This window comes from Eptatretus burgeri, chromosome 17 (assembly GCF_056783735.1).
Source record: "Eptatretus burgeri isolate ZD-2024b chromosome 17, Ebu_testis_v1, whole genome shotgun sequence".
Classification (NCBI taxonomy): Eukaryota; Metazoa; Chordata; class Myxini; order Myxiniformes; family Myxinidae; genus Eptatretus; species Eptatretus burgeri.
This window is the reverse complement of record NC_140977.1, coordinates 5,805,465-5,825,331: the sequence shown is the minus strand read 5'-3', so window position 1 is coordinate 5,825,331 and position 19,867 is coordinate 5,805,465. Positions and strand designations below refer to the sequence as shown.

The 19,867-nt window shown below is 46.9% G+C and overlaps 1 protein-coding gene across 4 annotated transcripts in view; it reads left to right on the top strand.

Moving 5' to 3' along the window:
• LOC147009167 (FERM, ARHGEF and pleckstrin domain-containing protein 1-like) overlaps positions 1-19,867 on the top strand; it is a 62,835-nt gene that overhangs the window by 5,960 nt on the left and 37,008 nt on the right. For 3 of the 4 annotated variants that reach the window (XM_085862694.1, XM_085862693.1, XM_085862692.1), the window contains exons 2-9: positions 4,121-4,225; positions 7,887-7,929; positions 8,058-8,136; positions 11,766-11,863; positions 16,758-16,872; positions 17,878-18,025; positions 18,192-18,287; positions 19,824-19,867. The exon at positions 19,824-19,867 is cut by the window's right edge and continues 120 nt beyond it. In XM_085862694.1, the coding sequence (XP_085718820.1) occupies positions 4,121-4,225; positions 7,887-7,929; positions 8,058-8,136; positions 11,766-11,863; positions 16,758-16,872; positions 17,878-18,025; positions 18,192-18,287; positions 19,824-19,867 (728 nt within the window). Of the gene's footprint in view, positions 1-4,120; positions 4,226-7,886; positions 7,930-8,057; positions 8,137-11,765; positions 11,864-16,757; positions 16,873-17,877; positions 18,026-18,191; positions 18,288-19,818 lie in introns of those variants that run through there. The other variant, XM_085862695.1, reaches the window with a different exon arrangement.

The window sequence follows — 19,867 nt, the reverse complement described above, 5'->3', positions numbered from 1 at the left end:
TGTGCACAGCGCAGAAACTTGAGAGGGCAGAGGGTGCCAGACCAAAAAGAAGCCGGTAGAATACAGGGAGGCCACAAACCTGTCTGTGATGAGAGGAACAGGCCAAGACACTCGGTTTTGCCTCAGGAGATCCCAACGAGCTTGTGGGCCTTGATTACTGCAGTACCAAGAAGTGCAAGGCGTGAGACGGGGGCACCAGCCCAAAGGGGAGAGCAGTACTCCATCAAGTTGTGAATGAATGTCTTGTACGGTACCTATAGAAAGTCTACACCCTTGTTCCGTCCCAATTTCAGCTTTCATGCAGAGGGCAGCAGGTTTTCCTCTGGGATTTTTCTTTATTTTGCTTCATCCAATTATCCCTTCTATCCTGAAAAGTGCCCCAATTCCTGCTGATGACAAACATCCCCACAACATGATTCTGCCACCACCATGCTCCACAGTAGGGATGGTGTTCTTTGGGTGATGTGCTGTGTTGAGTTTGGGCCAAAAAGTTCCATCTTGGTTTCGTCAGACCACAAAACTTTTTTTCCACATAGCTTTAGAATCTCCGGAGTGGTTTTTGTTTTTGTATACCTCAAACAGGAATCAAGGTGCGCTTTTTTGAGTAATGGCTTCGTTCTTGCCACCGTAACGTACAGGGTGGCCAGACTTGTGGAGTGCTTGGAATATTGTTGTCACATGCACACAGTGATCAGTCTTTGCCATAAAGGTTAGTAGCTCTTTCAAAGTTACCATTGTGCTCTTGGTGACCTCTCTGATCAGTCTCCTTGCTTGGTCATCCAGTTTGGAGGGACAGCCTAATCTCGGCAGGGTCTTGGTGGTACCATACGCCTTCCACTTCTTCATGATTGTCTTGACTGTGCTCCTCGGGATATTCAAGGCCTTTGTAATATTTTTATCCCCATCCCTTGATCTGCGCCTTTTCACAACTTTATCCTGGAGGTCTTTTGAAAGCTCCTTGGTGCTCATGGTTGAGTGTTTGGTGTGAAATGCACGACCCAGCAGAGGAAACTTACAATAACAGCTGATTTTATTCTGAAACTGGAAGGGCACTTGGTTGACCACACACGTCCGCCCCCGTCATGCCTGATCCACAAGAACTTTTCGGGCCCAGTACATTTTTAAAATATCATGCTGGATATCGTTTTTGAGTCCTACCTCTCAATGGTGAATAATTATTATAATCATTTTAAAATTCTACTTGTCGGATCCAGATCCGGATCCGGATCTTCACCAAAATCGAATCAGTTTGTCCTCGTCACACACTGAACCTGTCGACAAAATTTCATCCGGATCCGTCGACAACTTTTTGAGACGTCCTGCACACAGATAAACAGACAGAAAGGGGTGAAAACATCCTCCTTTACCTTCGGTGGTGGAGGCAATAATCATAATCACTACAATTTAACACAGGTGGGGGCCAATTAACTCGGTGTGTGATTTTGAAGGTGATTGGTTACACCTGAGCTAATTTACAATTGCTATGATAAGGGGGGTGGATACTTGTCCGACGAAGATATCCTAGTTTTGTATTTTTAATTAATTTTCTGAAATTTGTAGTATTTGTTTTTCACTTGGAAGTTGTGGGTTACGATGTGTAATTAAAGGTGGAAAAAGTCTGATTTAATGGAATTTAATTCCAGGTAATCAGGCAACAAAAGATGAAAAATTTGAAAGGGGGTGTAGACTCTCTATAGCAGGGGTCTCCAACCTGCGGCCCGCGGGCCACATGCGGCCCCTTAGACGGATTTATGCGGCCCGCGGGCCACATGCGGCCCCTTAGACGGATTTATGTGGCCCGCGGTGCCATATTAAGTTTACATTACAATGCGGCCCGCGATACTGCCAATTTGTCAGGGTCAATGATCAAAGCGTTCTGTAATTTTTATGATGATTTTGATTCATATTAGACACGTGTGTTTTTCACACGATTATTCATTTGTCATATTCGTTGGCAAGAAAAATATATTCAGCACTAATTTTTTTTTTAATTTCCGCATATTAATTATATATTTTTTTTCCCCAGAATTTAGCGTCCTTTTTTTGGGTGCGTCCCTCCGCCCCTCACCACTTTGGTTTTGTGGCCCTCCGCCCAAAAAGGTTGGAGACCCCTGCTGCATAGGCACTCCAGATAAGTTGTCAAAAATTCAGATTGGCCAAGGAAAGATGGTCTGTGGCCAGCTTTGGAGGTCATCTTGGAAATCTGGTCTTCCCAATCTGGCTGGTGGTGATGTCTTCAAGTGTGAGTGACTTGATCTCTTCAAGAGGTTTGTTGAGGAAGCAAATGTGAGAGTCAGCAAGACGGTCCTTTCGGAGAGACAGGATGAGGATGAGACAGATTTGTTGAGGTTGAAAGACATATTCCAAAAGTTGTACCGGCTCCTGATTCTATCAAGACCTGCAGAGAGGGAAGAGGCTGCTGCCTGCTTGTCTGAAGGATGAGAAATGATACGGCAGAGAGGGGCATTATCAGCCAAGAGATGGGCAGATTGTTCCAAAGAATAAGAAAGATCGTTTACGAAGATGAAGATGAAGATGAACAAGACTGGACCTTAAACACTGCCTCGGAGCACTCCAGCCTTGACGGGGAGAGGAGATGAGGGGATCTCCATTAAGAGCTACACGCTGACGATGGGAATGGAGGAAGTTGGTGATCCATGAGAGGAGGTGGCCTTGTAATGCCATAAGCAGAGTTTGGAGATCAAAGGGGAGTGCCAGACTATGAAATGCTCGAGATATTTCCAGAGACAGCCCTGATCTCATTTCTGAGATTGAGGGCTTCATTCCATTGTTGGAATAGTATAATCAGATTGGCTGGGTCAGAAACCAAGATTTTAATCTGAAACCAGGGGTGGTGGGGGTTCTGACCTGTTGAACCAGAAAAGGCAACACCCAAGAAGAGACACTGAGGAACCAGGGACATCCTATGGGAGGATGAATTCTGTTGGGCAGATAATGTCTGGTTTACCACTGACATCTTGGATTAAGAGATCTGTCAAATTGAAGCAAAGACCTTTGATGTTGGAGGTCCATAGAGTTAGGTATGGGGGAAGGATATGCTGTTGGCAGGAAGTAGGAAAGAGTGGAGGAAGTGGGGGAGCATAGAGTGGGGGTTGGTGGGATGATATGGAATTGGAAATGGAGGGGATGTGACACGAGGGGAGGTGGAGAGGGGGGTGGGACTCTGGTGGATGAGGGGGTGGGACGCCGTGGGGGAGGACGGGAGAGCTGGGGGCGGGACGTGATGGTAGAGCTGGGGGTGGAATGTCGCGGGAGAGGATGGGAGAGCTGGGGGCTTGACGTCGTGGGAGAGGAGGGGAGAGCTGGGGGTGGGTCGCGCGGGAGAGGATGGGAGAGCTGGGGCGGGACATCACGGGAGAGCTGGTGGTGGGACGTGGCGGTAGAGGACAGGAGAGCTGGGGGCGGGACGTCGTGGGAGAGCTGGTGGTGGGACATCGCGCGAGAGGACGGGAGAGCTGGGGGCAGGACAGTAGGAGAGGGGTGGGGAGTGAAAGAAGCTATGGGGGGGGGGGTCATAGGGCAGATAGCCACGTAATCATGGGCCATGAAGCAAGGGTCACATTGGGGGGGGGCGTTGAGCAGATGTATGGGAACCCAGGTGCACAGATGAGTTGGTGGATGGTACCGACATAAAGGAGTTTGTCACTGTAATACCGTACGCAGTTCAAAAAGGGTTCTATTTGAGGATTCCAATGCCAGAGATGAAGACAGACATCACGATTGGGATGGCGAAGATGATTTAAGGCACAAAGAAAGACAGCACTGCATGAACACTGGTGGATGAGGCTCGAGCTTGAGTCATTCAGGGATGGAGAGAAAGGGAGACAGATTCCGACAAAATTTGTTGGACAGGTTGGTTGCATGACAAGGATGAAATTATCAGATTTTGGTTCAGGTCCTGATCCAGATGTGGCCGATTCGTGTTCAGCCTGGCGGCGACATGCGCACTGCCAAGTGACGTTCTGCTTTGTCATCTTGAATGAGTGAACATTTGTTGTTGTAAATTTCCTGTTTCTTGGTACCTTGTGTGTGTGTTTTGTTGTTTGTCTGCATCCGTGTTTTGCAATGTCTCATCGCATCACCAATGTTGCATTTTCAGTCCAGGAGCAACGGAAAGACTTTGCTTGAGCTGGTTTGTCATCATTTGGACCTCATCGAGAGCGACTACTTCGGCCTCCTCTTCATGGACTCCATGGGAAATGAGGTGAGTGCAGGTGTTGCTTGTGAATCGAGTTTCTGAATTGTATTTTTTTTTCCTGAAATCACCTTTTTAATAACATGTGCAATGTTTGTTATCAGGGGAAATCATGTATTCTGGAGGAGGCTCGATCGGTTTCGATTTTTTTTTTTCCAATATCGATTTGTTAACAAATAAATAAATAATAACAAATAAATAACAAATAAATAAGTAATAGATTAAAAAATTTTAATCACTGTTACTGGCATGTCTTCCATACCGGCATCGCTTCCTTACCAGCATCTCTTCCGTACTGGCATCTCTTCCGTACCGGCATCTCTTCCGTACCGGCATCTCTTCCGTACCGGCATCTCTTCCGTACCGGCATCGTTTCCTTACCGGCATCTCTTCCTTACCGGCATCTCTTCCTTACCGGCATCTCTTCCGTACCGGCATCTCTTCCTTACCGGCATCTCTTCCGTACCGGCATCGTTTCCTTACCGGCATCTCTTCCTTACCGGCATCTCTTCCGTACCGGCATCTCTTCCGTACCGGCATCTCTTCCGTACCGGCATCGCTTCCGTACCGGCATCGTTTCCTTACCGGCATCTCTTCCGTACCGGCATCTCTTCCGTACCGGTATCTCTTCCGTACCGGCATGTCTTCCGTACCGGCATGGCTTCCGTACCGGCATGTCTTCCGTACCGGCATCTCTTCCGTACCGGCATCGCTTCCGTACCGGCATCGCTTCCGTACCGGCATCTCTTCCGTACCGGCATCTCTTCCGTACCGGCATCGCTTCCATACCGGCATCGCTTCTGTACCGGCATCTCTTCCGTACCGGCATCGCTTCCGTACCGGCATCGCTTCCGTACCGGCATCTCTTCCGTACCGGCATCTCTTCCGTACCGGCATCGCTTCCGTACCGGCATCGCTTCCGTACCGGCATCGCTTCCGTACCGGCATCGCTTCCGTACCGGCATCTCTTCCGTACCGGCATCTCTTCCGTACCGGCATCGTTTCCTTCCCGGCATCTCTTCCTTACCGGCATCTCTTCCGTACCGGCATCTCTTCCGTACCGCCATCTCTTCCGTACCGCCATCTCTTCCATACCGGCATCTCTTCCTTACCGGCATCGCTTCCTTACCGGCATGTCTTCCGTACCGGCATCGTTTCCTTACCGGCATCGCTTCCTTACCGGCATCGCTTCCTTACCGGCATCGCTTCCGTACCGGCATCTCTTCCGTACCGGCATCGCTTCCGTACCGGCATCTCTTCCGTACCGGCATCGCTTCCGTACCGGCATCTCTTCCTTACCGGCATGTCTTCCTTACCGGCATGTCTTCCGTACCGGCATGTCTTCCGTACCGGCATGTCTTCCTTACCGGCATCGCTTCCGTACCGGCATCTCTTCCGTACCGGCATCTCTTCCGTACCGGCATCGCTTCCGTACCGGCATCTCTTCCTTACCGGCATGTCTTCCTTACCGGCATGTCTTCCGTACCGGCATGTCTTCCGTACCGGCATGTCTTCCGTACCGGCATGTCTTCCGTACCGGCATGTCTTCTGTACCGGCGTCGCTTCCGTACCGGCATGTCTTCTGTACCGGCATCGTTTCCGGACTGACATGTCTTCTGTACCGGCATCGCTTCCTTACCAGCATGTAAGGAAACCATGTGTTTGCCAAACCATGTGACCTATCAATTATTCATGAACACCCTGGTATCCTCAAGGCTTGGGGAACATGTGTGTGAAGTTTCCCATCGATCTGTCCAGCCGTTCTGGAGGATTTTCAAAGGTTTTGGGATAAATCCAATATGGCTGCCAAACCATGTGACCTATGACATCATAGGTGGGGAACATCTTGTTCCTCATGGATAGGTGGTCATACCTGTAAAGTTTCTCCTCGATCTGTTCATCTATTTCGGAGATTTTTGAAGGTTTTTTTTTTTTCTTGAACAATATGGCTTCCAAACCACATGACTGATGACATCATAATTTTTTTCTGTTGACCAATTTATCCCTAGATGACCCTCAAAATTTTTCATCCTGATCTGATGTAGCATTCTATGAATGCAATTATGATGTCAAAACAACGACACCTATAACATGATTGAATATATATTGTTTTAAACACTTGTTCCCCATGAGGCGGTACTTCCAATCCAATCCATTGGGACCATACTCTGTACTGAGCATTGGTACTGCTGAAGCAGTCTCCTTGGCAATTTGGCACAATCCTGGATAGGTCACCACTCCGACACAGGATACCAGCAAGCTGGCGCTCATTTTGCCGACCTCAAAAGGATGACAGGCAGAGTCAACCCCACCTGGGATGAATTAAGCAGTGGACCAGGATTTGATCTCAGGATCCTGGGATCCCAAGCCCCCCCCCCCACTCCCGCCAATCCCACTCCCTCCAACCATTAAGCCAACACCAGGCATATGAGGAGGTACTTGACGTGTGCGCTTTAAATTTTTTACATGGAGCGCTTTCGGAGATGCAGAGGTCCAATGTTACCCCTTTTTTCCAACATGGCTACCATGGCTTTCCATCACATGACCAATGACGTCATAATTGTCATTAAAACATTCTACATGAGTAGTCGCACCAATGGTGAAAATTTTGTCAATCCGACAAGCGGTTCCAGGGAAAATGGAAGACGAAAATGCGGACACGCACGTACACGTACGGGACCGATTACTTAACTCCACTTTTCTCTTTGTGAGCGTGGGCTAACTACCATTGAGAAGGCGATGACAAACCACCCAGAATAAGCCGTGCCAATAAACTACTCCGGCAGCACCGACACTCCGTAAAGAGTCTCATACGTACAGCCCTTCAGGTCACCAGATCACCCTCCGCTGAACTCCAACACACGGAGTGAATGATCTTCCATCATTATTGGTCTTTTGATTCTTGCAGTTATGTTTTGGTCCATATTTAGCAATGAAAGTGATTGTGCAATGAGGTTCTCTTGTTGCAAATGAATAACCCAATCCTCTTCCAAATTTGTTGTTGTTGTTGATCACCAATCAACAAAACAACGGTGCCAAGACGCTGATCGATGTCGCTTTCTTAAACTGAAACCTGCTCGTCTGCATCGTTTTGGGGCGTGCTCCAGCGCAGCTCCTCGCGAACGCCCCAGCACCGCAGCACACACACACACACACACACACACACACACACACACACACACACACACACACACACACACACACACACACACACACACACACACACACACACACACACACACACAACCAAGCAACATCGGCCGACACGATCACCGCCACATCGTTTTAACCAATTACGTTGTCATAAATATTACTCACGCCTAAATCGCCGTTACGTATCGTGAATTTGCTCACCCGACACTCCGCTCTGCATCCAGATCCACATCCACGTTTGTTTCCGCCACTTCCAGTAATCAAGTCACGGTATTTTGACTTGCTACAGCTCCTCCAGGGCGGCCTCAACCGCACAGCACATGCACCACTGAGCAACATCACCATGCATAATCACCACCTTCGCACTCTCTCACTCTCTCTCTCTCTCTGGATACACTGTCGTAGATATTACACCCACACCTGTGTGTCGTGCTGTGTTTCGCAATATGTTTGAATGTTTTTTCGGTTCTTTCTCCATTTTGTCATTTTTGTTAACGGTACACCTTGTCCATCCTAGGTGTGGCTCGATCCTCTGAAACCGATCTGCAATCAAGTGAAGAGTGCGTGCTCCACACCCCATTTCATATGATTTCAATTTCTTTGATTTCTCCCTCGAGCTTGGTTTGTTAACATTCGTTCGTTTCTCTCTATCTCTACCTCTCTCTTTTTATTCCCTTGTCGGAACCAGAGGCCAAGAAGTCGCACTTCAGCTTCGCCGTAAAATTCTTCCCACCCGATCCCAGCCAGTTGCAGGAGGAGATTACCAGGTACTGCCGCTGTCGAGCCACGTCTGTTTGTCGGCCCTCTATTTGACCTGGAGCTGAGTCCTGCTTTGTTTCAGGCCTCTGTGTCTTGCTGTCTATCAATAGGCATTGTAATCTATTCTCTTTGCCAACACGTATTGTGGTTTGATTGATTGAATACAAATGATTCTGGAGGAAAGGAGGGGGCAGTGTTACTTCTGAGCGAGGGGAGGGAGCTGGTTGTACTGCTTCTCCCCGAGTGCCGTTCAAACAAATTGCACATTTACTTTGATTTTTAATCGCTCTTCACTCCCTCTTCCCAATTTAACTTTCATTCATGATCATCCTGTTGCTCAGGCTGTATGTAGTTGGATACTACATGCATCTTGAGCGAATGTTCGATCCTCACAGTCGGTGCACCATGTTTGTTGTATCAAAATCGGCTCTTTGAGGGTTGTTTTTGGTTATTAGAAGACCTGCTGAAAGCACACAAGTTCATTTTCTCTCGAGTGGTCCCGTGAACTGGTTTGTCCTCTCTATGTGTCAAGTTCAGCTTTAACGGTCCACAGAAGTAATAGGAACGTGGTGTAGGGACACAAGGTGGTGGGGGTGGGGGGGTGTTAGGGTTTGGGGGTAGTGGCGGCTGCCAGAGCCACTTTTTCATGAGAGTTTCTTGTCGATTGAATGTTGAATGGGTCCATTCTCCATCGCGCTCATCGTGACCGATCATCATGGTGCGGGTCTGGGATTGAAAAATGGACCCTGTGTGTTGCTCGAGGAAGTTGGTGGGGTTCGAGTCCAAACTTAGTCTGTCGTCACTGATTCTTACTCCCACTAGTCTTGTTTGGCTCTCGACCGCCCTCGGGGATATCCTCGCACGGTCGGTAACTTGTCCATAGTAATTTGCACAGGAAACGGATCCTGAATTCAAATACTACAAAATATGCTTCACTTTCCTTGTTGCGCGTTATTGCGTTCGGCACTTTTACTCGTTTTCTGATTACATTTCACTTGAGAGTTTTATTTGTTTTCTCAACAGTGCAGTTGTATCACAATTGACATTGTTTCCAAGCTCTCATGAAATGATACATTGATAGCTAGTAGTTGTTCCTTACTACCCCACACACGCAAAGTGATAAGAGGGGTTAAGCAATTGGTCTGTTTGTGTCTGTCTGTCCGTCCGTCCACAAACGACAGTTTATGATTGAGGAACAACTTGATTTCCATTGAATGTTCTATTTTTTTTAACACTGATCGGAAAACGAACCTGTGGTTTAACAGTACTTTGGCTCTGAGTTTGTCCCAATCGCGCGTGCGCAAAAAGAAGTGAGAGAATTTTTTGACTCTGCCTCCCTTTGTGGCAGTGAAGCAGAATTGATCAAGTAAAAGAGCAATCAGCGATTGCAGACCCTCGCCAGGACTTCTTTTGAGTGGTGTCTTTTTTATAGGTTTTTGGGTAAATCCAATATGGCTGCCAAAGCGTATGACCAATGATGTCATACGTGTGAACCTTTTGTTCTTTGTGGATACACGGTCATACGTGTAGTTTCACCTCGATCTGTTCAACCACGTCAGAGAAGAAGATTTTTGAAGGTTTTTTTTAACAATGTGGCGGCCGAGTCACGTGACCCATGATGTCATGAATCGTTTTTTTTTCTGTGGACCATTTTATCCCGAGAGGGCCCTCAAACATTTTCATACTGATCGGATGTGGTGTTTTACATATGCAATTATGACGTCATAAGGAAGGCATTTTCCTTGGTGTTTCCTTGGTGACGTTTCAGAGACAGAGGTCCAAAGTTTTTCCATTTTTCCAATATGGCTGCCACACCACGTGACCTATGACGTAATGATCATCATTGAAACATTCTACATGAGTAGTCACACCGATGGTGAAAATTTCGTCCCAATCCGACAAGCGGTTGCGGAGGAAAACACGAAAGTTTTGTGCGGACAAACAGACAAACAGACAAACAGACAAACAAACAAACAAACAAACGGACCCAAATGCAATACTCTCTCCTTCGGCGAGGGTAAAAATCATTCCAAACAGGAAACTTACTGTTTCTCGGGACTTCGTAAAGGACACAAACAACAGGCACGAAGAACGAACGTAACATATTTGGCAAGGTGGTGTAAAAGACGCCACATCAACGGCGGTGAATTTCCAGAATTAATTTGTTTATACGACTTTTACAATCTTTGTGTTATTTCAATTCAGTTATATACTTGAACACTGTAGAACACACATACTGGAGCCTTGCTACTGCTTCCAAAAATCTCCAGGTTCTTTTGTATTTGGACATGTTAAATAAGGCGGTGGATAAGACACTGCATCAACGGTGCTCAACTTCCAGATTTTTTTCATACGACCTTTAAAATCATTACATATATATATATATATATATATATATATATATATATATATATATATATATATATATATATATATATATATATATTGAATCATATATTTGGAAACGCTGCATGGGATAACATGTTCTATGAACTCCATAGTTCCTCGATAGTTCCTCGATAGTTCCTCCCTAGTTCCTCGATCGTTCCTCCCTAGTTGCTCGATAGTTCCTCCATCGTTCCTCCCTAGTTCCTTGATAGTTCCTCGATCGTTCCTCCCTAGTTCCTCGATCGTTCCTCGATCGTTCCTCAATAGTTCCTCGATAGTTCCTCCCTAGTTCCTCGATAGTTCCTCCCTTGTTCCTCCCTTGTTCCTCGATAATTCCTCCCTAGTTCCTCAATACTCCTCGATAGTTCCTCCCTAGTTCCTCGATACTCTTCGATAGTTCCTCCCTAGTTCCTCGATAGTTCCTCCCTAGTTCCTCCCTAGTTCCTCGATAGCTCCTCGATAGTTCCTTGATCATTCCTCCCTAGTTCCTCGATAGTTCCTCGATAGTTCCTCGATAGTTCCTCGATAGTTCCTCGATAGTTCCTCCCTTGTTCCTCCCTTGTTCCTCGATAGTTCCTCCCTAGTTCCTCGATACTCCTCGATAGTTCCTCCCTAGTTCCTCGATAGCTCCTCGATAGTTCCTTGATCATTCCTCCCTAGTTCCTCGATAGCTCCTCGATAGTTCCTCGATAGTTCCTCCCTAGTTCCTCCCTAGCTCCTCGATAGTTCCACGAGAGTTCCTCGAGAGTTCCTCGAGAGTTCCTCGAGAGTTCCTCCCTAGTTCCTCGATAGCTCCTCGATAGTTCCTCGAGAGTTCCTCGATAGTTCCTCGATAGTTCCTCCCTAGTTCCTCAATAGCTCCTCGAGAGTTCCTCAATAGCTCCTCGAGAGTTCCTCAATAGTTCCTCGAGAGTTCCTCGATCGTTCTGGTTCCCCTATAAGCTGAGAAGCCCTTTAACCCGACATTCTGACAGACTGTGTGCATGTGTTTGTTAAATGTCAGGGCGAGTGCCATCGGTTTAATCCAAGGGTCGTTACCTGCGCTTTCTTTGCTTGGAAAGTGCAGGTAACATTGTCATGCTAAGCCTTTCACCAATGAGCCCTGTGACCCAATGACCCTTGCCCTCCCTTCTAAAGCTCTCATGCTAACACTTGATGTGTCTTCTCCCTGCCCTTGTGACCCAATGACCTTGCCCTTACCGAAAGCTCCCACAGTTGTTGATGTTTCCTCTCCCTGCGCTGTCTCCAGGTATCAGTTTGCACTGCAGGTTCGTCATGACCTGGCTGTGGGGAAGCTCGTGGGTGGAGATACGGCCGCGGCAGTAATGGCAGCCTGCCTATTGCAAGGTGATCTGGAAATACCAACATAATTGGTGCAATTTTTCTGGGCGCCATTTGGTGTTCTCCACTTTTAGTATCGACGGAACGAAGGAGGGGGAAAAAAGCCAATTGTTTGAATTTCGAATGAATTGTTTCTCGAGTGAGTTTTATTTTGATGGGGATTCAAATCTGATCTGGATTTGTTTCTACTCGTTGCTCAGGAGGATATTCATCACAAAAATGGTACTTTCATTTTTCAGCTTGGACACTCTTACTTGTCCTGTCGGAATGGGCGCATCGGTCTGTTTTAATCGTATCATTATTCGGGACGTGTAGGTAAACCAGTGCAGGGTATAATTTTGAATTGTTACCCTCTCCAAGTCCAAACCTGAACACTCACCTGCATTCATTCATCCCTCCTCTTCTCTCGCCTACGGAACTATCTTCCTTTGTCTGTCGTCTCGAGCGCTTCCATCCGGTATTTTGAGTTGGCTATCCTCCACTACCTTGTGCTCTCTCTCATCTGTGCCTTTGAGCTTTGATACATTCGCTGAGACCCTCACGATTCCTTCCCTCTTGCTTGTGGTGCATCCTTCTGTTCTTGTCCCATTGTTTCCCCCTTTGCCTCATCTTGTCGATCCGTTGCACCTCGTTATTCTGCTCTTCCACGAGCCGCAATACCTGCATGGGGCTGGCAGGATGGCCTAAAGGTATGCACACTCGCCTCGAAGCTATCTCGCCTGGGTTTGAATCCTGACCCATCGATAAACTAAAGGGTGATTCATCGATGTGTGTGTGCGTTTCATCAGAATCTGCTCAAGGTCTAAAGAATCTGCTCAAGGTCTAAAGCTAACGCACGTTGGCCTTGACCGGTATAGAGTGTATATTGGAATGTGGGATCTGGCAGTTCTGCCACAGGCAAAAGGAAACCACCATTGGGCCAATAACTCCGTAGCTTTTCAATGTACGACACACCCTGAAACCACCACCGGGAAAAGCTCACCCAGCCGGGCAGCGTCGGGTATCGTCCACCTCTTCCCCACGGCAACGTTGGGTAGCCCCTGCTAGGACCAAACACTTCAAAAATGGTCCGTCCTTGCTTGACCTTCAGCATTTGTAAGGATAAGAGCACGGACAATCCCCATAGGTTGGCATCCATGGGGAGGAGGAGATTCTTCCTGAGGAAATGCTCCGCAGAGTGCAGTAAGAAAGGCAGCACCATTGCTGTGACGTCGTGAGTACACATCCATCCATCCATCCATCCATACATTGGGACCATACTCTGTGCAGAGCGTTGGTGCTGCCGAAACAGTCTCCTTGGCTATTGGGCACAATCCTGGACGGGTCGCCACTCCGACACAGGATACCAGCAAGCTGGCACTCATTTTGCTGACCTTGGAAGGATGACAGGCAGAGTCAACCCCACCTGGTGTTAATTCAACAGCCGAGCGGGATTTGAACTCAGGATCCTAGGATCCAAAGCCCGTCACCCTAACCATTAAGCCAACACCAGGTATGCACATACCCAGAGTGCCCCTTGAAGTAATGGCACTTCCCCGAAAGCACATTGACTGTTTGTCTAACAGTCGTGTGTTGTGTCTCATATTTTTGTCCATATGTCCATGTGTGCGTGGTACTTCCATCACGAGCGTTAGATACTGTAAAAAAAAAAAAAAAACATAAAAAAGGTGTGTGTGCGCATACGTATTTGGCCGCTCTAACCATGAACACAATGGTTACCATCCTATTGTAGCGTACATGAATGCTATACCACGTCATGATCATGCATCGGTGCCTTCATTGTGGGAAAGTGTGTTTTGGTCTCAACTTGTGGTGCAAAGTCTTTGAATCAAATGAACCAGAGACGGGCTTGAGGACGGGAACCACCGACGAGGGTCGGGTTTAATGCAGCCAATCGTTGAATGGTCTTCTTTGTTACATTGAATGAAGAGTGAAATTCTTCCAAAATTGGGTCTCTTTGCACCAATAACACCCAAAATGATCATGAACCCTGGATCCCGATGATTTGATGCTTTTTTTGTTTTTGTGCATCGTAAACACTTTAACCTGAGCAATCCTGCTCAATGTAACGATGTATCCTCTCCTCCAGTCTGATCTGTTCGACTCGATGCGGGTAGAAATGGGTTGTTTTTGCATACCTGTCCCCTGGCTTCATTCATGAAGCCGCTGTCTGGTCTACATTGGATGTTCGGTTGGTGTTTTCAACTCTTCACATCCTTAGGACGATCTAAACCCAAATCCACGCGAGCGCAAGGAGAGGGGGACCTGGAATGCATGGAAGGAGACCCTGGAGCGCACGGAATGGAGGCACAAGAAGGCGATGGAGAGAATGCGGAATGGAAATCCGAGGGGAGACCGAGCTACCCACTGGAACTGGATGCCTGGGGGGGGGGGGGTGGAGGTCGGATTCCTGAGGATGGTCGAGTGCGATTGGCACATCTCTCGTCTGTGTCGCCAGGAAGCAGACTCCAATCGCAATGACCCCGCTTGGGCACATTGGCCGCGTTTGCCTTGCGACAAAATAAATCATCCCAAATCACCGGCTTCTTAATTGCTGTTTCAGTGAGGAAGAGAAAGGTCCCTGATTCACACTCTGACTCACACCTGCCGCCCCAACAGTCCTGCATATTGAAGTTTACTCGGTGCAGGCAAGGTGTTGGTCTCTGTGTATGTTAAAGTTGTTGTTTCCATCCAATTGTATAATCTACCTTGAAGCACTGATACACCTGAACTGTTTGATTTCATCAGGTGTAGTAGCAAACGCTGTTTAACATCCTGGTTGTTGTTGTTTTTTTTGTTTTTTTTTTATTGTTTTTGCGTTTAATTTGACGTCGTTTGGTTTTTGTGGTGCCCTCTCTAAATGTGGTTTGAAAAGGTCTCGACCACAAATTCTCAATGGGATTCAAGTCTGTGCTTTGGCTGGGGCACTCAAGGACTTTCACGTTCTTGTTCTGAAGCCATTCCAGTTTTGCTTTGGCTGTATACTTGGGGTCATTGTCCTGTTGGAATGTAAATCTTCACCGCAGTCGAAGGTCTTTTGCACTCTGAAGCAGGTTATCCTCAAGGATTTGCTTGTATTTGACTCCATTCATTGTTCCCTCTATCCTTACAAGCCTCCCAGTCCCTGCTGCTGAAAAGCATCCCCATAACACGATGCTGCCATGTCCATCCTTCACAGTATGGATAGTGTTAGATGGGTGATGAGCTGTGCTCGGTTTCTGCCAGACGTCGCGCTCTGCATTCAGGCCAACGAGTTCAATTTTCATCTCGTCAGATCACAGAATCTTTTACCTGATGCTCTCAGAGTCTTTCATGTGCCTTTTCGCAAACTCCAGGTGTGCTGACATGTGCCTTTTTCTCCGGAGTGCCTTTTGTCTGGCCACTCTACCATAAAGTCTAGATTTGGGAAGTGCTGCAGAGACTGTTGTCCTTCCGGCAAGTTCTACCATCTCAGCCAAGCAACTCTGTAGTTCTCTCCGAGTGGTGATTAGGTTCTTGATCACCTCCCTGACCAAGGTCCTTCTTGCCCGGTTGCTCAGTTTGGTCGGACGGCCAGCTCTAGGAAGAGTCTGGGGAGTTACATATTCTGTCCATTTCCAAACGATTGAGCTCACTGTGTTATTCAGAACTTTCAACACTCCAGAAATTGTTTTATACCTTTCCCGAGATCTCCACCTCCTCACAGTTCTATCTCGGAGTTCTACGGACAGTTGCTTGGACTTCATGATGGAGTTTCTTCTCTTGACGTGCACAGTCCACTGTGAGACCTCATATTGAAAGGTGTGTTTCTTTCTAAATCATGTCCAATCAATTGAATTGGCCACAGGTGGACTCCAATCAAGTTGTTGACACATCTGAAGGATGATCGAAGGAATTATAGATGCACCTGAGCTCAATTTGGAGAGTCATAGCAAAGAGGTTGAATACTTATTGACTCAAGATACAGTAGTTCAGCTTTTTATTTCCAATTAATTTGTAAAAAAAAATTTAAAATATATATTCCACTGACATGATGGGGTATTTTGTGTAGATCAGTGACAACAAAAGTTTCGATTTAATCCATTTTAAATTAAGGCTTTAACACAAGAAAATGTGACAAAAGTGAAGGAGCGTAAATACTTTCTGAAAGAACTGTACTTTCTTAACAATCCTCTCGAGGAGGCTCCGTCATTGAAACTCTTGGGTCTCACTCTCAGCCACGATCTTTTGTTTTGCGCGAACCACATTTCAACGTGGCCTCCAAAGCCAGCTGCTGATCCTCCGTGGTACAAATTCCTTCCTTGGCACACCTGAACTCCTATCCACGTGCAAGACCTCCTCCATCTGCAGCTCGATGGGGCACTGCTCTCCCCTCTGGACTGGCTACCCTGCCTCACATCTTGCTGAGCTTGACGCTGTCAAAACCAAGGCCTATAAGAGCATTGGAATCTCCTGTGCTGAAGCCGAGTCTGTGAGCTTACGACTTGGCCATCACAGACAGGTTGGTGGTCTCTTTGTCTTCTACTGACTCCCTTCTGGTCTTGCACCCTCTGCTCTTTCTGTGCTTTGTCACCACCCCCACCCCAGCCCCAGCTTCCTGCAGGGCTTACATGGTCGTCCACCATCATCCCTCTTCTGGCAAAACTACCGAAATCCACAATCACTGCTCATCTCCACTCATTTCTTCCTTTATTTTATTTTCCCTGTCTGTCGAATCAACTTCTACATCCTCTTCGATCTCGTGAATGCGTGTTTTGCATCCTCCTTCTGGCTGTTACATCCTGATCCGTTCAGTGTGCTACTCCTCCATGAGCCTCAACTTTTTTTTTTAACTTCAGTTACCCTTTGCATTGACTGTTCAGATAATTGTCTCCAATTGGTATTAAAGCAACAATTGTTCTGTATCCCTGATGTCTCACAGCTGATGTTGGGGACTTTGAAGAGGAGATGGACAGACGGCACGTAGCTACGGTAACGTACTTCCCGACGCAACACTACATCGTAGAGAAACTCCTCAACTTCCACGAAAACCTGCTGTAAGTGTATTCGTAAAGTGTAAATGCAAGTTTTAAAGTTTAAACTTTGTGCAAAGTCACGAAATCGCAGCTTTTGTATGATGGAGTGAGGAGCGTGTGTTTCCGTGCGAGGAGGATGTGCTTTCTTCTTTTTCTTCTTTTATATTCAGCACATAGCTGGGAGTAGCTTCATTGGCTGAGGGAGTGGCTGTGCCACCAATGCATGCCCTCTCTAGGTTAGGACAGGAATTTGTAATTTGCTCAGGGTGCTGGCGATAGCTCGCCTCCTCTTCACTAAGGATCTTTAACATCCACCCACGAATGCCATAAGAAGGGATGCCCTGTTTAACATCCATCCGAAGGACGGCGTGCACATTGATACCTTGCCCTGCTTGTGAGACACCAGCATGGTAGTTTATAGCTGTTAGTTTATAGCCACTCACAATTGTAACCTCAACAACAACAAAAAATCATACGTCCACCATTTTGGGAGGCCTAACGCATCTTGGGAAGTGTCATGTTCACAATCGCCATGCCCTCCATATAAGTTTTCCGTTCAGTGTAAAACAACTTCAGTGACTGTTAAAAGGGTCAGCAAATATCAAAAGGTTGGAGCCGATCGGCGTCACGGGCCTTGTTGAGGCGACGGTACATATAGGCCTCAGGCTTCAGGCCTCTTGTGTCAGCTTATGGGCCAGTGCAATTGGAATTATCTGAGCTATATAACCACGTATATGATATATGCACATAAGCAGTAGGCATGTTTTTGCTTCATGTACATAACCTACGTTATTTCGGGAGCTATCGGGGCTAGCGGTCTGTTGCCTATACACCGCCAAAATAAAGGGATGTGTCAGAAGAACGTGTTGCACGCTTGGAACAAGATCGCTTATCGGGCGGGTACTGTGCTCGTGTATCTAAAGATGTCTCCACCAAACATCTTTTGTTTTATTCCAGTCATTTCAGAGGTCAAATTGACTCTCAGATGAAGAGCCTTTAATAGATTCCCCTCGTTGTCCTTAATAGTGAGATGTCGCCGATGCAAGCAGAGTCTCGACTGCTGGACATGGCGCGAAGGCAGGACCTTTATGGCGTTCGTCTGTACCCGGCGCATGACAAGGAGGGAACATCCATCCGATTGGCTGTCACTCACTCTGGCATTGCTGTCTTCCAGGCCTGTAGCACATCTATGTGTCTTCTCGTCTCTACTTCCTTGCATGCAATTTACATATTCCCCCCCCTCCCCAACCCATGGCTTCTTTCTGCTTGTAGTTAATTTTTACTTAATGTGTGGAGTGAGAAATGTTTTTGTTTGTTTGTTTGTTTTGTTTATCATACAGAACATTACAAAAATCAACAATTTCAACTGGTCGAAGATCCGCAAGCTGAGCTTCAAGCGCAAATGTTTCCTCATCAAGTTCCATCCGGACGAGGAGGTGAATGAGGCGGCATCGCTCACCGATAGTCAGAGGAAATCGAGTCCTCGCCGTGTTGAGTGGTTTGTTTGGTTTGAATGTTTGGCGAAGACACGAAACACTCGCGTTTGAATACCATTCACGACATTACCTTGCCCGTTGCGGAAACCAGTCCACGTGCCGCATTTACTTTTTGCAGAAACTCCTCGCCAACCGCTTTTTCTCGACATTGTCTAAGGCTCATGGAGGAGCTTGGAGATGTGCAGCAGACTCCCGTTATGAGGATATATCGGGGCTCGGCGATATCTCGATATTATCGGCGCGATCACATATTGAAAAAAAAAAAATATCGTCGATGCGATACGATACGACATTTTTGAAACCGTCGATGTATCGGCACATTCGATAACTGGAGAAAGTGGTGTGCAGTATCGCAAACTGAAGATTTTGAGACTTATTTTCATTGATCGAGTAAGAATATTGACGTGGACTCATTTTGTCATAAAAACGATGGTCCTAGTAAAATAAATAAATAAATAAATAAAAAACGAGGTAGACCACCACCAGTCTCTGTTGCTGTTCATGCAACTGGTGAGACAACTTCGTCCCATCTCATTTGCCAGTTATCCTGCCTCATCGGGGTCTTCCGTTGAGGATCCTGAGCCTGTGCCTGGGGAGGAGGAGGAGGAGGAGGACGGGGACCATTTGCACCGGGACAATCTGAACGCTGACTCAGACTTTTTATCAAGGAGAACTTTTATCAAGATTGCGAAGCGTGCAAAAAAAAAGACCAAAAATTTCACTGCTCTTGCGCCTTCGTGCCATGCTGTGATCATAACCACCAGGTTTGGTGAATTTCTGCCCAACCGCTTTAGGAGGACATCGTGTGACGGACAGACAGATGGAGCCGATTAATATATCCCCCTGTTGTTTGTTTTATTTTTCAAAAAAAAAAAACAACACCATGATGATGTCCCCACAAGAAGGGTGTGGCGAGTGTCGGGATTAGATGGACAGACAAACCCGACAGTAGAGATGAAGTCCGATGTCGCCATTCCGCAAAAGTACAATCAATGTTAAGAAACACCCATAAAACAAAAATGATGTATTTGACAATGGTGATAAACAGGTATATGTTGGAGTTATTGCAACGTGGGTCATCATTAGGGTTATAGAGACATTGATAATGTGTGCGAGCTATCACCGCCGGGTGGTCGCGCTACGTTAGTGTAAGTGATCGCACAATGTCGATATGTCACGATATCGTCGATATTTGGAGGGACGATAATAATCGACTCGAAAGAATATCAATACCGTCCATCCCTCGGATGAATAATCCCATTTTATCAAATTCTGAATTGATCAATTATCAGTGGAACGCTCAGGTGGGAACAACAAATAGGACTCCCTCCCCCAACCCCACACTGGAGCTACTTTGGTTGTGTTGGGTCACTCGACCGAGGAAATTTGGTTGTGTTCGGAAACGGGAAGTGTTCACCCGTGCCTTTTGCACCTGTGAGAGTGATGAAACCAAGGTGATTCCCGGGTGGAGTGCAGGGATGCAACAGGGACGCATTGGAGTTCCAGCTCGCCAATCGTGA